At 34.9% G+C, this 22,056-nt stretch overlaps 2 protein-coding genes and 1 pseudogene across 9 annotated transcripts; 2 read left to right on the forward strand and 1 right to left on the reverse strand.

Moving 5' to 3' along the window:
- The first annotated feature begins 11,474 nt into the window (after positions 1 to 11,474).
- Positions 11,475 to 15,851, forward strand: LOC125186710 (pyrophosphate-energized vacuolar membrane proton pump-like). Its single transcript, XM_048083139.2, has 8 exons — positions 11,475 to 11,855; positions 12,863 to 13,437; positions 13,513 to 13,892; positions 14,112 to 14,198; positions 14,290 to 14,620; positions 14,743 to 15,153; positions 15,228 to 15,287; positions 15,374 to 15,851. Exons 1-8 carry the CDS (start codon positions 11,609 to 11,611, stop codon positions 15,578 to 15,580), a joined length of 2,298 nt encoding a protein of 765 aa, XP_047939096.1. The 5' UTR covers positions 11,475 to 11,608; the 3' UTR covers positions 15,581 to 15,851.
- Positions 15,852 to 16,530: 679 nt separating this feature from the next.
- On the forward strand, positions 16,531 to 18,335 carry LOC125190328 (triphosphate tunnel metalloenzyme 3 pseudogene; annotated as a pseudogene). Of its 7 annotated transcripts, XR_016130899.1 has the most exons (3): positions 16,531 to 17,256; positions 18,034 to 18,054; positions 18,143 to 18,335. The product of XR_016130899.1 is annotated as a triphosphate tunnel metalloenzyme 3 pseudogene, transcript variant X5 (transcript). The 7 variants fall into 7 exon arrangements; XR_016130898.1 differs by lacking the exons at positions 18,034 to 18,054; positions 18,143 to 18,335 and adding an exon at positions 17,807 to 18,027; XR_016130901.1 differs by lacking the exons at positions 18,034 to 18,054; positions 18,143 to 18,335 and adding an exon at positions 17,811 to 18,027.
- Positions 18,336 to 18,471: 136 nt separating this feature from the next.
- On the reverse strand, positions 18,472 to 21,305 carry LOC125190329 (uncharacterized). Its single transcript, XM_048087604.2, has 4 exons — positions 21,211 to 21,305; positions 19,934 to 20,076; positions 19,092 to 19,144; positions 18,472 to 19,007 (listed from the first exon to the last, which is right to left on the reverse strand). The coding sequence occupies exons 2-4, from the start codon at positions 20,036 to 20,038 to the stop codon at positions 18,674 to 18,676; spliced, it is 492 nt and encodes a 163-aa protein (XP_047943561.1). The 5' UTR covers positions 20,039 to 20,076; positions 21,211 to 21,305; the 3' UTR covers positions 18,472 to 18,673.
- Between the last annotated feature and the right edge of the window lie 751 nt (positions 21,306 to 22,056).

The following is a 22,056-nucleotide window of genomic DNA, read 5'->3' on the forward strand; positions in this document are numbered from 1 at the left end:
ATTTGTCATACCAATTCATTATTTATTAAAAATCAGAGCCACATAATGTAAAAAATCAGTAACTTTAACCTTGTTTTGTGCTGTGGCTACCAGGCCTCACTTCAGTTGAGGGTTTTGTGGAAGTTTGGCCTTTTGCTTATGAAACAAAAACCACAATTATATACCAAATTCGAAACAAAACTACATGCATCCAAATACCAGAAAGTGAAATCGACTTACCTTTCGGTGCTTTTGGGATTTGCGGGTTCTTCTTCTTCGCGTCCATTCTCTGATACACTACGCGTCGAACAACGAATTGAAGTGAAATTTTGTCCTGATTTTGTCAAATTGAAGTCAAGGGTTGAACAAATTCTTACTAACCTTTTCCGTCATGACTAGCCGATCCAAATGCTCGAGTGTCCACCATTGTTGAATTAGGTTTTTTGGTTTCCCTTCTTCGTCAATTTTCTGGACTAGGAATAGGGTTTTTGTGGAAGAAACGATTGTGTGGAAGGAGGCGATGTTTTTGTGGAGGAGACGATGAATGTATGGAGGAGACGACGATTTTTGTGGGCGGAGAGGATTTTTTGTTGAAGGATTTTTGGTTGATTTGGTGGTAGAAGAAGAAGATTTGTGGGAAATTGAAGGGATTTTGATGAAAGAGAGTGAGATTGAATGGCGCGGGAATCCAAGCACCAACTTAACGTGTGCAGTAATCACTCCCAAATCCCAATTAATCAGCGCCTAGAAAACGGAACGACGGTTCCTAATATTTCCAATTCCTAAATTACCCCTCACATGACACAGATCGGTCTTATTATGACCCATACAAAACGAGGAGTCACTACAGATCTTAGCCATTAATCACCAGATCTGACGGTCTACATATGGTCTATATTTCTATACTTAAGGACTGATTTTGGTAGATGAAGACCCTATATATATATAAATATTATATATATATATATAGATAGATAGATAGGGGTGTATTCAGATTAATGTATAAAAAGCTGTTAAAATGGAAAACTAATCTAATCCATTGATTCTTGTCATCTAATGGTTTATATTTGTGCCACATGGAATTAATTTAAACATTAAAAGAAGGTGAAAAGGGTAGAAAAGTAAGTTGACATTTTGAGTAGTTATTCTCTTTGCATAATTCACGCCTACCATGATTTATTAGTTATTTTGCATTGATTTGTTTTCCTTTCTTAATTATAAATATTTTAGTTGATTATCCTATTGATTTTGCAGCATCTTTATACACAAATATTGTTTAAATTAAGAATATTTTCGTCATTAGCTTGATTGTGTCGAATATGGTATAATAATGTACGTAATCGGTATAATAATGTACGAAAACGATATAATAATGTGAGTAAAAAAGTAGTTAAATGTTTTGCAGCACGTTGAATCCATACCATTTGGGTTTAGCAATCCATTGGGCTAGGTTGTAGTACCGACTCACTAAAGAAACCTTCACCAAGGGCAGGAAGATAAATCTTTTCCCATTGGGTTTAGTAATCCATTGGGCTAGGCATATTACCAACGCTTGCTTATAATTTCTGTTTTTATTGTTGTTTTTGATGTACGTAACCGGTTTAATAATGTACGAAAATGGTATAATAATGTACGTAAGAAGTAGGTTAATGTCTTGCAGCACGTTGGATCCATACCATTGGGGTTTAACAATCCATTGGGCTAGGTTGTAGTAGTGACTCGCTAAAGAAAGCTTCACCAAGGGTAGGGAGATAAATCATTTCCCATTGGGTTTAGTAATCCATTGGGCTAGGGCATATTACCAACGCTTGTCTATAATTTCTGTCTTTTATTGTTTTTTTTTATGTACATAAACAGTATAATAATGTACGGAAATATTATAATAATGTACATAAGAAGTAGTTTAATGTATTCCAGCACGTAAAATCCATACCATTGGGGTTTAGCAATCCATTGGGCTAGGTTGTAGTACCGACTCACTAACGATACATTCACCAAGGGTAGGGAGATAAATCATTTCCTCTAGGATTTAGTAATCCATCGGGTTAGGGCATATTACCAACGCTTGTCTATAATTTCTGTTTTTATTGTTTATTTTTTATGTACGTAAACGGTGTAATAATGTACGAAAACGTTATAATAATGTACGTAAGAAGTAGTTTAATGTCGTCTTGTAATGTATGAACCCTACACATTAATGTACAGTTACTACTACACCAAATAATAAATAATTGAACCCTATGAGAACGACTCTAACTCGTTGCCCTTAGTGAACGTTGTGCTACTGGTTGGTACTACACCCTAGCCCCATGGACTACTTAACCTTTGGGGGAATGGATATAACTTCTGTCCATCATCAAACAAATTTCAATCTACATTACTCAGTAGGTGACATATACATTAAAATACAATTTTTGTACATGATATACTACAACACAATAATAATGTAGCACATCTTTGAACATCTTTAATGTCAGTCGTTGTCCAAGTCGTCCTCGTAATCGATTCTTGCACTCGTTGAACCTATTCAGAAACACATACAATGCAATATCAATTAATGTACATTTATGGCTAAATAATGGAATGGAACATAATGTACAAATGTAACTAAATGATGTAACAAAACATGATGTAACCCAAGGGAAATGATTCAAACTTCACGCATGTACATTAAATGTCACTTTTCGTACATTAATTACTGTATGCAATCCAAAACACACATAAAAAAATGAAATTCAATGCATGTGGTGGTACTATACCCTAGCCCCATGGATTGCTAAACCCTAGTGGAATGATTCAAACTCTCCATCCTTGATGATGGTTTCGTTTTGTGAGAGGGTACTACATCCTAGCCCCATAGATTGTTAAGCCCAAAGGGTATGGATTCAACTCCCGCCAAACATTAAATCCTTACACAGGTACATCATTTAGTATTATGCATGTACATTAAAGGCCAATTTTCGTACATTATTTACTGAAAATAGAGCATAAAAAAAAATGTACAACATCAGACTGAAATAAGGTACGAATTTGATTCAATAATGTAACAAAATTCGTACACATCTACCTACATGATGTATCATGAGAAGATGCCCAAAAATCAGAAGCTCATTATGTACTAATCTACGTGGATGATGTAACTGAACGGATGTTCTTAATTCATGTTAAATATGGCATGTATAGTGTAGCAGTAGTTCAAACAATGATGTAGCATCAATTTAGAGCACAATAGACCTCTTAATCAGACACAAATCCTCAAGAATGATATCAAATAATGTACATAAAAAATCAAATTATGGTTACAGAAGTTTAGAATAAACTTAAATTTGAAGAAAATTTAAGTTTTAGGGCTTTACCTTTCACGCCGCCGTCGGAGCTTTAGAGAATCGACCGATTCGTCGTCGTCTACAGCGTGAGAAACGCGTCGTGATGGTAACCGATTCTCCGTCGTCTGCAAATTCAGAAACTCGTCGAGAAGAGGAAAGAAGGTGGAGTGAGGCGGCGGTTAGGGTTCCTTATGAAAAACGATGAATGAGGGAGAAGAGAAGGTGGAAGTAATGGTGAGAGAGAGAGAGAGAGTGGGAGGGAATTGTATCAATTATGGAATTAAATCCCATAAATCTCGTACATGCATTTAGGAATAGGAACCGCCTCATTATTTGATTACTAAATTGCCCTTTAATGTAGTAAAACACTAACATAATGTACCGACTAACCATTAATCTAAGCCATCCGATTAATCTATCCAATGGATTATATTAGTACTATGTTTTACACTAAGGGGATATATATATATATAGGTTTGTGTTAAAATGACAATGTGACACCGCTTATACAACAATATTATAAACGCTACACAGCAATATTACAAACACTACACAACAATCTATAGATTGTTGTATAGTATGTCGGATATTGCTGTTCAAGAAAAATTGTTGTTTAAAGACCAGCACATTGCTGGTACAAATGATTGGCTAGAAATGGTGGTATGGTGTTATTTTAAGGGGTGGTGGCACCCTAACATGCCCATATATATATATATATATATATATATATATATATATATGTAGGTTTAACTGTCATGCTACAACTTACTGAAATTTATTAGCATTATCGAATATACTGAGGAAATTGAGCTCTCATATAGAGTTTAGTATGAACAGCGAGTCAATTGGTATTCTTTTCAAAACTATAAAATTTATAAAATGTCGATAGTAATTCAGGTTAGCAATTGTTTATCATATATTTGTGTGGTGCGAACAATTATTGTGGGCTCGTTGTTAATTAGGCCCCAACTGTGGATTCACTTATAAGTTACTCAAACTTTAAAATAAAGAAAATAAACAATGAAATCACAATACTATGTTTTCTTTTCTCAAGCTAATATATACTACTATTTCAGTATGTCAATATAAATACGACAATTAATTTGCAACATTTTCCAATTAATTTGAAATGACACGTACTCGCTTCGATAATTGTTGAATTAATAATATGTCTAATATCCGATATTTCCTAAAACTCACTCACTCACTTAAACAAAGTGGCCCGTCTGGCTAACGCTTATACCATTAAAATATTTAAAATCTTCACGGGTTCAAACCCTGTCACGTGTTGGGAGACTTTCCGATCAAACAGGATTAGTCGGATTTCGCCAAACAGCCTGCATTCGGTACACATTTGGTCAAACTAAAAAAATAATAAAAATGTTTAGAAATGAAATTCACAAAATTAATAGTCTGTCTTCTTTTGTCACATTCAGTATTATACATATGTGAATTTTTATATTAAAAATGACATATCATTATGTTATCATGTCACCATAATTACCTATAATATGGTCCCATCCAAATGAGGTCAGTGGGCTTTGAAAAGGGCCCATTTAACTTGCCGGTGGGTAAACAAATAATCATCTACTACTAATTATTTACTCTTTTTATTTTCTTTTTCATTTTCGAATGTATGCATGTAATTTACAAATTCACCGTTATAATAAAGGCATGTAATAATAGATATATGAGCTCATTATTTGGTGACCTTTGAGTTAGGTGACTGCCAATCCTTTATACATACATGCTCTATTATTAACGTGACATTAAATTGTGCGTGCGTGCGTGCGTGTTTTTTTATGGTACTAAGAAATATTGGTAAACGTAATTTGAGAATGCATTGTGGATACACTTTATTTATGGTGGTGTTCAGTTTGCAAGATAAAATAATACCAAGATACAATCTAGAATTGAGTCGTGAGATTATTTTAGTTATAGGAGTTAGCTATGACTAATTATCCCATGATTATTCATTTAGGATTGAGTTGTGTGGTTGAATCTCATGAAACAAGCACATTACAAATTTAATCCCGGATACAATCTTGCAAACCGAACACCCCCTACGTGTATTGTGTAATAATCATCGTGCTATTGGAACTTGGAAGAGCAAACTATTAGCTAATAATAACATTACTACAAGAATCTTTAATTTATGCGTATATTCGTTCTAAAATACAACGTATTCCTTCACCTCAAATTCAATTATTAAATGTAACTTTTTTTTAACTTCCTAAAAGAAGAGAATATTACTAGTATAAAGTTTGGTATCAAATCTCGCCGCGATCACGATCTTGTAACTAAAATCTTATTTACTCTTTTTTTTTATGATTACTTGTTTTTTTTTGTATTTATATTGTCTTAATCAAGTGGTTCAATAATGATAAATTTTGGAGTTGTAAAATCACGTCCCTGATCAGAAGAATCTAAAAATACCTTTATATATGAGGTGGTTTCCTAAGTTGATGGGACAAAACACCTAACATGATTAGCAAAAAAGTTTGGAGAAATATCGAACACGTGAAATGGCAACTCTTTTTTAACCTATTGGTTTTATTTTTTCCTACAGGTATAATATACGACATCAATTAAAGCATTACTATATTATGCATATAAGCAAAAATATATAAATCATCATAATATGTGAATCTACAATAGACTTGTCGAATAATTATGCACAATCATGTTAAATGACTGGCAGATCTAACTATTTCAATTTAAAATTAATTTAAATTAGATTAAATTAAATTATAACTATAGACTATGAATTTAGGTTCGATATGTAAATTCCCCCTTATGTGAATAATGAAAATAATGGGTGTAGAAAAAGACGCAAGTTTTGGAAATAAGTGAACGGGATGGGGATGATTTATTTTAAGAATTATACTATGAATATTCGGTGGGATATTGCACGCCATTCAATACACGATAATAAATATATATATACTACTGCTACTAATAATTCGATCGACCTATGGATTGTAACTTCGAAAAATAAATTGCTTAGAATTTATTCATGGAGTGAAAGGAGTAATGGAAATAAGTTGGCAGACACAAAAGTCCCATCTTTACCCTAATAATTAATTGAAGTTAGCCCTGCATCTTATAGATGCTCAAGTTGTTTGTTGTGAATAAATAAATAAACGGCTAATTGTATATATTTTATTTATTTCTTTGAAAATTTATAAGTTAGATCTAATTAGTGGACGTGGGAACAATCTTGATATGGAATTTCGACAACCAACCATAATTAAATTTGTTCGACCATTTCTTTTGTTTGAAATTCTTATCTACTTCATTTGTTTTCACATACTTGTGTTTCCCTTTTTCTTTCTTTTAGTAGTATTTTATTTCGATGGAGAAAGTGTGAAAATGAGGACCGTAGCATGTTGGTGTGACTTGAGGCCGTATATCCAGTGACTTTGTCAACGTGTTTCCAAGAAATTGTCAATGGTTAATTAAATAATTAGGCACCTAATGAATGATTAATTATTCATACATGTAATTAAGTTACATAATGTAACTCCATGTCTCATAATATAATAATGCAGAGTTGGTCTCCAACTAAGAGGACTGGGTGGTTGGCTTGTATTGGTAAACATTTCAATATACTACTACATTTAAATGCAGCCTTTAATACTAGTATCATAATAGTTACCAAAGTTTATTTAGTATGCTTTGCGATTTGAATTTTGTAGTACTATGTGGCTATGTGCTTTAAAAAGATGCTACATGAATTTTTATTTATTTTTATAAAACCTCCACCTTTTTTATAACTTGTTTGCGATCGAACGGCACAGAATTGTGGATAGAACTTCAAAATACACACAGTGCTGACGTCAGACGATATTTGGATTATATAAAACCAAACGGATAAATTCTAACGTAATAAGCGGCGAAATTACGCCTTTTTATTCCCAATTTACCCTTGTACACAATTTCGTAATAAACAAATTTATTTAGTGCGACCGTAATATCGTGATTCAGTTGTAGAACGCAACTACAACCCATTTTTATATAAAAATAAAAGTGGTGCTCAATTGATTATTTAGAACGTGACATTATAGTTTTGAATAAATAATGTAAATATTGTTTACTCCACTTCTTAGGTATAAATCATTAGCTTAATCTTTTCTTATCCATTACGGTATTACTAATTCGTACGAAGCCTAAAATATGATGCGGACCCAACTAATTATCAATTAATTGAAATTATGTCCGTTTTAATATGAATGGAGGAAAATGGAATGACTAATACTACTACTCTTCTATTTTATTTTATTGTTTAGCAGGAGTAGTATATTTTTTTTCTTTTGAATCATCTCTTAGTTTTAAGGAAAGTTTCATTTGAAAATATGTACTTCCATATTTTATGTTATCTCATGGGTCAATATGATATAACTAGAATAAGATCGCATTTTATGAGTTCAAATCAAATCGGAAATTTGATAACAAAAATTGTTGAGGCGCTTGAATATTCGATACATGTCTGATTCAAATTGCTCTTTTCTATCAGGTGACTTGAGAAAGCTTTTGTATAGTGTTTAAGTATATGCCTGCCTGCGCATTATTTTAAGAGCATGCACAATGCATACTCATTGTTCCATTCCGAAGATACGAGACGGGGCAAGGACGTGTTCCCAAGAGATAGAGGGGACTGCCCCCGGCCAAAGAGGAGCAGCCGTTACTTCATTTGCCCAACTTTTATTAATCTATTTCTAAAATAAAATGAAATTACAATTTCACAATGATCAATATTAGGGGTGGCGAAACGGGTTACCCGCGGATACCCGCACCCGACAAGTCGGGTACCCGTACCCGATTTTAGCTAAATTGGTTGTCCCAATACCCGCCCCGTGATATACCGGGATTACCCGATACCCATGTCGGGTATCTCGTACCCGGCATTGCGGGTACCCGTACCCGACCCAAAATTCGAATAAAAAATTTGAAAACCATAATAATCGTCAATGTTCCCTAATTTACTTAATTAATATTGGTGGTAAACTTTGAATAGATTAAGAATAAAAGTGAAGGGACTCTATAGCTAGTTCCGATGAGTTTTCAATTGTATGTTCGTCGGAATATAAAAATGTTTCAAAAGAATTCTTAGAAACATTTCATTTTCTTCACTCATTTTGGAAAAATAATAATATAAATACTCTTCTTCTCTACATTATTATCTCTCTTACTTTATTTTTTCTCCATTCTAACTATTTATTTTTAAATTTTCAAAATGAATGTGTATATGGCTATTATTATTTAACTATTTATTTTTTTTTCTCAAATTTAACTATTTGAAACGCCTCTATTAATATGGAATGGAGGGAGTATTAAAAATGATATATGGCTACTAATAATAACGGGTATTAACGGGACTAACGGGTATACCCGTACGGGTAGTGGGTATACCCGCTACCCGGAAAACTCTAAAACACACTATCCGATCCCGCCCCATTTCCCGTTATCGTCGGGTATCGGGTACCCGATACCCGGCGGGTAACGGATCGAGATTGGAATTACCCATTACCCGCTACCCATTTTGCCACCCCTAATCAATACATAAAAGCATTGAATTAATGTAAGATTATATATTTTATAGGAGTGAATTTAGTATTGTTTGAGAGAGCCATTTATAGATATATTTTGAATTTCAACATTGTTTGTGAGTTTAAGCTGAGACAAATGGCTTTATTCTCAATTCCATCATTTTTTATTTTTTAATCTTATTATATACTATCATTAATATATATGAATTTTATTAGTATAAAAATTGGTATATGAATTTAATTAGAATATTAATATACTATTTTACTTGAATTTAATGTATTTGTGACTTATTTTCAATGCATCTCGTATTTTTATGAGAGAGAAAAAAATAATTTAATTAGATTTTATTATGTATAATTAAATTCACATAAGAAATGAAAATCTAAAAAATGGGACCATGAATGGTTATGAGAATAAAAAATGATGAACCGTAGGTTTTAATTGTTGTTTCTTAAGTGATGAATATGGTAAAAATTGGTGCGAAACAAATTAATAATGTAATGAATAAGTGATTTTAGACTTTAGTGATTGTAAAAACTGTATCTTGTTTTATGGAGCATAATTTTGTTTTTAACATCAATTTCATTAGACATACATGTCTTGGCCGAGCAATCAATTTTTTATTCTTTAATATATTAGTATTAATTATAATTATGAAAGTAATTCCATAATAATTTCGTATCTTGAACGGTATGTTTTTAAAACTAAAATTCCATTTTAATAGTAATTTTTAATTTTATTTATATTTATAATTTGTCATTCGATTATTTTTATATTTCCTGTCAATTTTTCAAAAATAAAATACAAAACATATAAATAACTAATAGTGAATTATTTATTACTCCTATAATTTATGGTAATGAATATTTTTATTAAGAAAAGATTGTATTTTAATTAAAATTAGACTCCTGATATAATTTCGAACTTATGAGAAAGATTAAATTTCCCTAATTATATATATATATATATATATATATATATATATATATATATATAGTTAGGGGAGTGATCAATTGCTAACTCATCATCTAATTGTTAACTACAACTAATTTAAGGCCATAGGATTTTAAAAAATGTGTGGTTTACAATTTGCCACGTGTAATTTTCGTTTTTATTAATAAAATAAAAAAAGATTAAAAAAACGCCAAATTAGGGTTTTAGATGAAAATGTCAATATAGTGTTTCGAAAATATCAACACAATGCTTTGAGAATGTCAACACGATGCTTTAAGAATGTTAACCCATTGCTTATATTGACATTCTACATGTATTATATTGACATATTTTATATAGTATGTTGACATTTCTGCTTTACGAAAAAATTGAAAAATTTTCAATTTTTTTTTTAAATTTTGACGTCGGAACATATGCATATATGATATCGTTGGAATCCTTATAAAATTATCTTTAATTTGATATATGTTATATGAATTTAAAGTTTTGGGATTTCTTTTAAAAGTTAGTTATAATTAAACATATAGTTAATTGACATTAATACCCCTATTGATATTTTATGGAATTAATCCTATGGCTTTATTGATGTTTTTTGTTGATCGTATAGATATTTCTTGGTTGATGATTTAGGCCTTTAATTTGAATATCTAATGGCTATTATTTAGTTGTAGTTAGCAATTAGTTATTAGTATTATTTTCTGTATGATTATCCATTATCCATGACGTTTCATTGCCTTAAATAAATTCCAATTATGATAAATGATCTCTAATAATGAATATTTTTTTATTAAGAAAAGATTGTGTTTTAATTAGAATTAGATTCCTGATATAATTTTGAACTTACAAAAAGATTAAATTTCCCTAATTATACATATGCTTATTTGTATTTGATTATGTATAATTATCCATTATCCATTACGGATAATTGTCTTAAATAAATTCCAATAATCCACAATAAATGTAGTGGAGGTAAAACTATCCAAAATTGGGTTTTATTAATCATGATATTGGTTTTCATACGAAAAAGTGAAAATAAAAATGATCTTCAAGATATTTTTTAGAATCAAGAGGCTACAATACATTTTAACATTTTCCCTTAAACGTGACCATTTTAATTGTAACTAGCTTAGAGTGATTTGTCATTGCTGACATGCCAATAAGGCTATTACCGGATGAGTTTATCTTATCCAAAGTAGTACTTCTAGCACTTTAATTTTCTTTTCTTTTTCCTTTTCCTTTTTCTTTTTTGTTTCAACGGATAAACACCTCTTTTGTAGTTGGGCTATTCTGCATAAACAAACACTCTTGCAAGATTGTATCTGAGATTAAATTTGTTGTGTGTTTGGTTCATGAGATTCAATTCCACAATTCAATCTTAGATGGATAATTATAAGATAATTAGTCATAGCTAACCTCCTATGACTAAAATAATCCCACAACTCAATACTTAATCTTGGTATTACCCGAACATGAATTAAACAAATAAAATATGAATTAGTACTAATGCACAAACTTAGTGCGGATAATTTGACACGTCAACCTGCGCTATATCAAAATCCAAAAATACCGAAGGATCCATAGTAAGACGGTGCACCTTCAAGTAGAGTAGCAGTACCTTCGACTAGAAGAATTTTAGTTATCCTATAAATATCCTTGACAGGCGTTGCTCGAAAACCTCCTCAAATTCGTGAGACCTCTTTCTGTCACTTTCATTCTCTCGCCGCTCTTTTTTATTTCAATTTTTTGTTTCCTATTTTTTCTTTAATTATTCCGGCGAGCTAGTTAGGGTTCCGGAGAGAATGGCATTGCTGTCAGATCTGGGGACCGAGATCGTGATTCCGGTGTGCGCAGCCATCGGAATCATCTTCTCGCTCGTGCAGTGGTTCTTCGTCTCCCGCGTCAAGGTCTCGGTGGACCGCTCCGGAGACGCCGCAGTGAAGAACGGGAAGAATGGGAACGCCGACTACTTGATTGAGGAGGAGGAAGGCATTAATGACCACAACGTCGTCGCCAAGTGCGCCGAGATCCAGAACGCTATTTCTGAGGGTGAGAGTTGTTACAGATCTCTCTTCAATTCGCCTAGATCTGTGTTTTGGTTGTTTTTTATGTTTCGTTGTATGTGAGTATGGTTGTCTCTGCTTGCTTGCTACTTGATTTTGAGCTCTGTTTTTTGCTGCTGACTGTTAATAAGTTACAAGGATAGTGGAAGTTTATTTATTTACAACTTTTTTTGCCTAATTATTTTTTGAGTAAAGCTGGTGTTTTGTTAGCTGTGGTTTCTACATTTTTTTTGTATATATGATTCGTGTTGCTGATTTATAAGATGTTCAGTGATAGTATTGTTTTAGCTGCAAGCGTGATTTTGTATCCACAATCATTTCTTTTGCGGATTTGCAGTTAAAGCTAATTACTAGTAGATTATTTAGTGCAGTAATTTTTTTTTATGGCCAAATCTACTTCTTCATTTAGTACTACTAGTATATTTTAACCCTTTGAATTCAAGCTTCGTTCTTTGCTTGAAACATCAGAGCTGGATCAATATTTATGATCACCGACAGAGGTTATATAGTTTAATAGAGGTTTCAGGTCTATCCTCTTACATTTAATATTATGAATTTTTTTAAAAAATATTTCTGGGTATTTTTCTCATTATGATTTATTATCGTGGCGGCGGATTTAAATCTTAGGGTTTCATGCTCGCCTGTGCGCTGTGTTTATTCTATTACTTTGTATATATATGACGTGGCATTGAGAATTGAAACGGATCTTATTTTCTTCGGTTATTGCCTCTGGGCTTTATTTTTTAATTCCTTTATAGTACCAAAATCTTGGGAAGGTTGTATTTATTATTAAGTTAATATATAAATGCTGCACTTATCGTCTAGGGATAACTTGGGAGTTGGCTTCTTGTTGTCTTATATGAATTAAAAAAATTCAAGTGGCTTATTCCTATAAATAGTAAACAGGAATACTTTATGGTGATACCTCTTGGAGCATGTGAGGTGCTTATGGGTTCTTTAGCTGGGACTGATGTTCTTTTTTTGTCTTTACAGGTGCTACATCTTTCTTGTTTACTGAGTACCAATATGTGGGAATTTTCATGGTTGCTTTTGCAATCCTCATCTTCCTCTTCTTGGGTTCAGTTGAGGGTTTCAGCACAAGTTTCCGGCCCTGCACTTATGATCAGGAAAAGCTTTGCAAGCCTGCTCTTGCAACTGCTATCTTCAGTACAGTTTCCTTCTTGCTTGGTGCCATCACCTCTGTCATTTCTGGTTTCCTTGGGATGAAAATTGCAACCTATGCAAATGCAAGGACAACTTTGGAGGCTAGAAAGGGTGTTGGGAAAGCTTTCATTGTTGCATTCAGATCTGGTGCAGTTATGGGTTTTCTGCTTGCTGCAAATGGCCTATTGGTTTTATACATTACCATCAATCTATTCAAGATCTACTATGGCGATGACTGGGAAGGACTTTTCGAGGCAATCACTGGATATGGTCTTGGTGGATCCTCCATGGCTTTGTTCGGAAGAGTTGGTGGTGGTATTTACACCAAGGCTGCTGATGTTGGTGCAGATCTTGTTGGAAAGGTTGAAAGGAATATCCCGGAAGATGATCCGAGGAACCCTGCTGTAAGCCCCCTATTCATCCCTGAAATTAATATTTTTTGCATGGAGATTGTACTGATGTCTGTTTTTTTCCCTCAGGTGATTGCTGACAATGTTGGTGACAATGTTGGAGATATTGCTGGAATGGGGTCTGATCTTTTTGGTTCATACGCTGAGTCATCTTGTGCTGCTCTTGTTGTGGCTTCGATATCATCTTTTGGAATTTCTCATGACTTCACTGGAATGTGCTATCCTTTGCTTATTAGTTCCATGGGTATCCTGGTCTGCTTAATCACTACTCTCTTTGCTACGGACTTTTTTGAGATAAAGGCTGTCAAGGAGATTGAACCAGCATTGAAGAAGCAACTAATCATATCCACTATTTTTATGACTATTGGAATTGCAATTGTTACCTGGACTTGCTTGCCGTCATCATTCACTATCTTCAATTTTGGTATTCAGAAAGATGTGCAAAACTGGTAATTATGCTCTTATTCTGCTACAAACTTTAAATTTGTTCTTCTCTAGTGGACAGTTGCATTTCATTTTGTAGATCACCAACCTTTTCTGTCTCTTTAGTTGCAAGGCTAACAGACATAAATATTTCGTATTTTCTGCCTATTGTGCATTAATTTAATCTTGGCATCTGTCTGTGGCTTTGTTTGGAAGTTTTGTGCTAATTCAATGTAACATTGCAGGCAGCTATTCCTTTGCGTTTGCGTTGGACTTTGGGCTGGACTTATAATTGGATTTGTGACCGAATATTACACCAGCAATGCCTACAGGTGCAAATATGACTGTCTGTTTCTTTAAAAACTATTTATAATTTTCTTTTGAAAATGGGTGTTTAAAACTTTTATCGATGTTTATGTGCAGCCCTGTCCAAGATGTTGCTGATTCTTGCAGAACCGGTGCTGCAACCAATGTTATATTTGGCCTTGCCTTGGGATACAAATCAGTGATTATTCCCATTTTTGCCATTGCAGCTAGCATCTTTGTTAGTTTCACATTTGCTGCTATGTATGGTATTGCTGTAGCAGCTCTGGGAATGCTAAGCACGATTGCTACTGGGTTAGCCATTGATGCTTACGGCCCCATCAGTGATAACGCTGGAGGTATCGCTGAGATGGCTGGCATGAGCCACAGGATTCGTGAGAGGACTGATGCCCTTGATGCTGCTGGGAACACCACCGCTGCTATTGGAAAGGTCTTGAAAAATGATATTGTCATATGCCACATTTCCCTATCAAATCACATGCAAACATGCTTTCTACTAGTGCACTTGCTGGATGTTACACTGTTACTCAACTCTTTTAATTTTGTTCCCAGGGTTTCGCCATTGGGTCCGCTGCACTTGTCTCGTTGGCACTCTTTGGTGCCTTTGTGAGCCGTGCTGGAATCTCATCCGTTGATGTTCTGACCCCTAAAGTCTTCATTGGACTACTAGTCGGAGCTATGCTTCCTTACTGGTTCTCTGCCATGACCATGAAGAGTGTGGGAAGCGCAGCTTTGAAGATGGTTGAGGAAGTCCGCAGGCAGTTCAACACCATCCCTGGTCTCATGGAGGGTACTGCCAAGCCTGACTACGCTACATGTGTCAAGATCTCCACCGACGCTTCAATTAAGGAAATGATCCCCCCTGGCGCCCTAGTCATGCTCACACCCCTGATAGTCGGCACCTTTTTTGGCGTCGAGACCCTCTCTGGTGTTCTTGCTGGCTCACTCGTTTCTGGTGTCCAGGTATGATCTCTTCTTCGTATTAATGCTTGACGTTTAAATTTTATCTCCTTCGACTTATCTATACCTTCATACAGATTGCGATTTCTGCATCCAACACCGGTGGTGCATGGGACAATGCAAAGAAGTACATCGAGGTAGTGACCTGCTCTCACGAGTTTCCTAGTCTCTCCAGTTTAGATTCGTATTTGTTGTCTAACACTCAGGCGCATGTATCTTGCAGGCTGGTGCTTCGGAGCATGCACAGACTCTGGGGCCAAAGGGATCTGAGCCACACAAGGCGGCCGTGATTGGTGACACCATTGGAGACCCTCTGAAGGACACTTCAGGCCCATCGCTGAACATTCTTATCAAGCTGATGGCTGTGGAGTCGCTGGTGTTTGCTCCCTTCTTCGCAACTCACGGCGGTCTGCTGTTCAAACTCTTCTGAAGAGTCAAATGCCAGCTTACTGTGTGGTTTATACCTTCTGCGGTTGTACGAGTTAGTTGGTAGTTAGATGGTTTTATTCCGATGAGAGGTGATGATGACGATGATAATTGTGGTGGAGGAGGTCCTCCAAATCCACCACATTCTGTCGTAGTTCCTATTTTGTCGTGTCATTTCCTGACATGTACTAGCTTTCTAGTCTTTTTTTGGTCGGCAACATGGATCCATTGAGGTTCATGAATTTTCTTTTGCCAAAATATAACTGTTCTTTATATTTTTGAGGTGTGATTTTTGAGTATTGTGTGATGGCGGATTTTGATGGATTTGCACTTTTACTTCAATTTTGTAATGCATTCGTTTTTAATAATAGTGAAGATATACACTATGTCATACTCCCTCCGTCTACGAATAAAAGTCTGATTTCTTTTTGGTATGGATTTTAAGAAATATTAAGAAAAATGGGTGGAAGAAAGTCTCATTTGTACATATTAGTTTTAAATGATACGTGGGTGGAATGAGTTTGTGGAATATGAGACCTTTTTAAAATTTATAGTAATTATGAACTAGAATTCTTATTCGGACGAATTAAAGTGGATAAATGAGACTCCTATTCGTGGACGGAGGAAGTAACACACACATCAATCGTTTAGATTGTTCTAAAACCAGAGATCAGTCAAAATTAATGATAGAGGGAGTAAATTTTGTGGCTCAATTGGAAGATACTACTCCCTCCATTCCATAGTACTATGAAGCATTTCTTTTTGGGATGAAGATTAAGAAAAAAGTGTGTAATGTATTAAATAAAAAGATAATAAAAGTAATATGAGAGGGGAAAAAATAGAGAAGAAAGTAGGAACGAGGGAAATGAGTCTACTGGAATATATAAAAATGCAATACGACTCTAGTATGGAAGAAGGAGTAGTAAAAAACTAAATGAGGTGCAAAATGTAGGACCCGGATCCACATAAAGATCCGCAGCGGTTCAATTCCAACCGTTTTGTGTGTTCCCAACCACCATTTCATTAGAGACTATTATCTCCCTATTCAAATCCAAATAAAATAAAATGGAAATTGAAGTGAAGCTCCGGCTCCCGTCCTCCGCCGCCCACGAGCGCCTCTCCGCCGTTCTCTCTGCCTACCACCGCCGCACTCACCTCCAAGAGAACCTCTTCTTCGACGGCCCCAACGCGGAGCTCGCGTCCAGCTTCGCCGCCCTCCGCATCCGCTTCTACGACCTCGACTCCCGCTGCGTTCTCTCTCTAAAATCGAAGCCCCAGATCTCAGGCGGAATCAGCCGCATCGAGGAGCAGGAGGAGCCTCTCGACCCCACCGTCGGCCGCCACTGCGCCGCCGATCCATCGCGGCTCCTCCTCATCGAGCCGTCCGACGTAATCAGGAGGGTGAGGGAGGAGTTCGGTTTGGGCGGGAAGGGTTTGGTCTGTCTGGGGGGTTTTAGGAACGTGAGAGGGGTTTACGAGTGGAATGGGCTCAAATTGGAGCTCGATGAGACGCTCTACACCTTCGGCACGAGCTATGAGGTCGAATGCGAGAGCTCCGACCCCGATGAGGCGAAGAATTTGATCGAAGGGCTCCTGCAGAGCAATGGAATTGAGTATCAGTATTCGGAGAAATCAAAATTCGCCGTTTTTCGATCAGGGAAGCTACCTGGATAACTTGAGGTAGATTAAATTGTTACTTGAATTTGAATTTTATTTCTTTGATTGCTTTTCTTGTGTCTGAATTTGATGAATTGCAAATTAGGATTTGCAGAAAGATTCGATTGCCATTCAGCTGAAAGCGAACATTATCTTCATTTGCAGATAATTGAATCACTTGCTTTGATGGATTGATTAATTTCAAACTTATTTGCTCATATAAGCCTATGTTTTATCTATCCATCATATCACACAAAGTAAACACATTGATATAAAATTGGTAGATTCTTGTGAAGTAGGATATTAGATATATATAATCATTTCTCCATGAGAGAGAGTCCAATAATTTGTTCTACTACTAAATTCCTGTGATTGATACTAAAGGGGGATGAAGGCGCTCAAATCTTTGCGAGTTTTCTCTGTTTGCCATTGCTACGACTCATTAGCTTATACTATCACATTCTAAATTTCTAACTCATCATTTTCCAGATCAAATGCACTACTAATATTTTCTGTAGTATTATAGAGTTGAGCTTCCAAATCTAACATTTTGGCATGTTTATCAATATGCAAGATAGTTTGATACTCCATCCTCCCCTGAAAAATATAAACTTTTGGCTGGACACGAGTTCTAATGCATAATTGGTCAAGTAAGAGAGAGGAAGATAAAGAGTAGTAGAAGTAATGTTAATGGAGAGTGGAGTCTACATTATTATTAGTAGTAGTGTAGCTGGATTTCCAAAATCAGAAAGTTCATACTCTTTGGGACGAACTAAAAGAGAAATAATCCATACTTTTCAGGACGGATGGAGTATATTTCTGGTTAGTTTTGTCTATAGCCTCGTTCTTCTTTTCTCTGTGGTAGGTATTCAATTAACTTTTAGCAAATCCATGGTTGTTGATTCGGCAGTCAGAATCGACCTCGTATCCACGATGAGTGTATCCTAAGCAGTGGACGTTCAAGAACATCCAGCAGTTGGGGAATGTGGGAGTTTAGTCTTGAGTGATGATAGTGACATTACAGAAATGAGCAAAAAGTTGTGGTGTATAACCTATTTATTTTAGTTTAATGGAACATGTTTCAAGCTGCTCTTGACAAGATATGATGATTGGCATGAAATTTTCACTTCCTAACAGTCTTTATTGCACGTTATGAGTAGATTTATAGGAGTACATATTTTAGCACAGTAACATTATAAGTCCCTTCACTGATGAAGATAAATTTATCAAACAAAAAGATGTAAAATTGATAATTTAATTTATAGATAGTAACATGTCATATAACATGTTACAATTCACTCTCCAATGAAATGGAGTAATGTCGAATACCAAAGTAACTAAAATAAACCAAACAACATAATTTCAGTCAATATGACCAAAACAGAGTACCATTTAAAAATGCTACTTGCTATAGCTGAAACCGAAACAGAGACCTAACATCTCACTTCTTCTTCTTCGATGGACGTTTCTCTTCATCTTCATCATCCTCACTGTCGTCATCGTCATCGTCGTCATCATCGCTGTCACCTCCATCATCATCTCCGTCGTCATCGCTATCATCGTCCTCTTCACTCCCTGCATTACCATTGTGCTCAACCTCATCATCAGAGTCTACATCATCGTCATCACCCCCATCTCCAGAGTAATCATCGTCGTCCTCATCACTGTCATCGTCATCACTGGCTTCGTTGTCTTCATCATCATCGTCGTCACTCTCACCAAAATCTTTGTTCTCCTCCGTCTCAGTGTCTTTTTTAAGATCACCGAATGGGAATCTGTAAGTGGAGCACATATACACACCATGGCTTAGTACAGCAATACAACTTCAAAAGACTATAACAAAGAAGAATTCACAGTACCTTCTATTCATCAGGGATGGAACAACGTCTGTACCATCGAGCAGGGTCCCAGTCTGGAGAGAAACAACCCCAATCCAACAATGTCAATCAACAAAGGAGACGAATACAAGCACAATAAACTAAACACAACCAAAATCCATGCTTGCTTTAGATTTTCCATTTGTGATGTCAATCAATAACAGAGACGAATACAACCAATTTTCCATTTGTGATGCTATAATTTCACAGAATATCAACAGAAAACAATTCTTTAAGTTAAACCAAAGATTGAACAAGAGCTACAAGTGACTAAGAGAAAGATCCTTTTAGGGTTCGTTTATTCGTCCCAAGCGAAAACACCAGAGATATATGAAGTAAAGATAAATCGACCTTCGATATAAGATTCTTTCATAGCATCTCAAGAGAAAATCAATCTGTTCGACCAGAGCGAGACTAATCAGAAGCATCAAAACAGACAGCATTGTTTTCATATGTATATACCACCAATTCAAATAAGGGTTAAACAGATCTTTGAATTCATGGAACGCAGAGACGGTGGTGATTCGATCAAATCTGCGTTCTCAATTAAATCAGGGACCATTTCCTGCTGCAGTTATCAAAACAAAACTCCATATAGCATCTTATCCCAGTCAAAAATCAATTCTTGAGAGAAACATAAACAAGGCCAAATACAGTCGCACAGATTTAAGCAATGATGATTGATAAAGAATAAACTAAACTAATTCAAATGCAGATTCAATCACTCAATTAGCTACTTATTCAAATGCAGTAAAGAACTTACAGAAAGCAAGAACAAACAAGCAACACAGAACAATGTAGAGTAAAGGGTTGAAGGAATGTACCATGATAAGAAGCAAAAGGAGGCAGCTTTGAGCAGCCCCAAGAATGGAACAGCACATCATTTTGTGCAGAGCAGCATCAGCAGAAGAGATTTTTCCCACATCCATCACGTCAATTCGTTTCTGCTTTCACTCTCTGTTAGCCTCTGCGGAAACGAATGCAAATTGAACAAAATTAGGGGAAAATGCAAGATATTTAAAGGGGGATTTTGCCAGTGTAGTGTATGTTGGCAAGGGAGGAACAGACAAATTCTAGGGTTTTGGTGATTAATGCTCAAAACTCAGCATTTTATGTCAAACGGTCAAATAATGAAGAAAAAAAGGAAGGGAGCCTACCCCCCAATTTGAAGCATGTTTATGATAATTTTCCATCGACTAATTTCGGAATATGATTTAGTATTATTATTTGAATTTTGAATCAACCATCAAATTTACACCTCTGTTCATTATTGGCACTCGGTTAATTTGGGAAAATGATTTAGTACCAAAGAAAACTTCATTGCATTGTTAATAAACATTGCACTGAACATGTAAAATAAAACCAATTAGATTGGGGCTGAAATTAACTACACAAAACATGAAATTTTTTGTATCTTAGGGAATTGGAACCTTGATGTTGTACTAATGCTGCATTTAGTAGGGATCTGCACAATTAATAGACTAAAAATGAATTGTCAATCTTATTTTTTGGATATAGATTCTCGGTTAAAACTATGAAATAATTTGGACCTCAAAACATATTGATTTTGTTTCAAACTATCCCTTGGTATTTTCAGCGTCTAAGTGGGAACAATAAGTGGTGAGGGTGGTTGTTTATAGTATCAAAAACTAGTATTAGAGGAATTAGATGTGAATTTATTTTTCTGCCTAAGCATTTTGAATCATGGTATAGTGCTCTTAAGCATTAGGCAAATGAACAATATCCCATTGCTAGAAAAATAATACTAATACACTTTTAAAGATCTGGAGTAAATTATAGAATGATCAACACATACATTTTCATGACTACAAGGACAAACATTCAGATGAAAAAATAGGGTAACAATTGTAATAATCACCCTTCTATGCGAATAGATCTAACAATAAAACAACAAGAAATATTTTTTTAGTTTGGGAAATCAGGAAATAAATAAATAATGTATGCAATTGAAATTAAATGAATGTAGTAACTCACACCTTCGTCTTGCCTCCTTTCTTTCCCTTTGAAATCCTCTTATTCTTTCCACGTCATATCAAACAAAAATTTAGCAATCGGAGATAATAAGGTAAAGAGTGCGTACCGTCGTTGTATGGTTAGATATGAGAGAAATATATCCGACGACCATGGTGATAGCAGCCTTGCTTTAGCTTGAGCTTAGATAGAAAGCCGATAAACATCTGCGCTAAGCACAAAAACCCTAATTGCAAATGCAGCTATTTATTCTGGGTTCGGAGAGTTTCTAAAAATTATTATTATACAATTCTTAATAATGTGGCGGTTACAAATTTTTTAATTAGTGTAATTGCGGATTCAATGATGAAATATACCAAAATTTATTTTATTACCGATGCAAATGAAGCAACAAATATTTTATTGTATTATTAATTGTGTAATCGTCATTCCATGTTATATTATTAATTGTGTAATCGTTATTTACAAATAACGTCGTTCCATGGAATGACGATTACACAATTAATAATACAATGATATTTGTTGTTTCATTTGCATCAGTAGTAAAATAGATTTGGGTATAATTCATCATTGAATCCACAATTACACTAATTAAAAAATTTGTAACTACCACATAAGAATTGTAATTATAATTTTTTAGAAACTCTCCAAACCCAAAATAAATAGTCACAATTGCAATTAGGGTTTTTGTGCTTAGCGCATATGTTTATCGGCTTTCTATCTCAAGCTAAAGCAAGGTTGCTATCACTCTTGTTGTCGGATATATTTCTCTCATGTCTAACCATAAAACGACGTGGCGTACTCTTGACCTTATTATCTTCTATTGTTGAATCTTTATTTGATATGATGCGGAAAGAGTAAGAGGATTTCAAAGAGAGAGAAAGAATGGAGGCAAGATGAATTAGGCATGATTTAGTAGCTTTATTCAATTTCAATTGATAAATTATTTGTGCAT

Source organism: Salvia hispanica, chromosome 5 (assembly GCF_029641045.1).
Source record: "Salvia hispanica isolate PSC_SH4W2 chromosome 5, Shi_PSC_v1, whole genome shotgun sequence".
Taxonomy (NCBI): Eukaryota; Viridiplantae; Streptophyta; class Magnoliopsida; order Lamiales; family Lamiaceae; genus Salvia; species Salvia hispanica.

Coding starts and splice junctions, on each gene's coding strand:
- LOC125186710 (XM_048083139.2), top strand. CDS start 11,609: ATGGCATTGCTGTCAGATCTGGGGACCGAGATCGTGATTCCGGTGTGC. Junction 13,438..13,512: donor ATGATCCGAGGAACCCTGCT/GTAAGCCCCCTA, acceptor TTTTTCCCTCAG/GTGATTGCTGACAATGTTGG. Junction 13,893..14,111: donor CAGAAAGATGTGCAAAACTG/GTAATTATGCTC, acceptor GTAACATTGCAG/GCAGCTATTCCTTTGCGTTT.
- LOC125190329 (XM_048087604.2), bottom strand. CDS start 20,038: ATGGATGTGGGAAAAATCTCTTCTGCTGATGCTGCTCTGCACAAAATG. Junction 19,145..19,933: donor TCCTTTTGCTTCTTATCATG/GTACATTCCTTC, acceptor GTTTCTCTCCAG/ACTGGGACCCTGCTCGATGG. Junction 19,008..19,091: donor CCATCCCTGATGAATAGAAG/GTACTGTGAATT, acceptor CTCCACTTACAG/ATTCCCATTCGGTGATCTTA.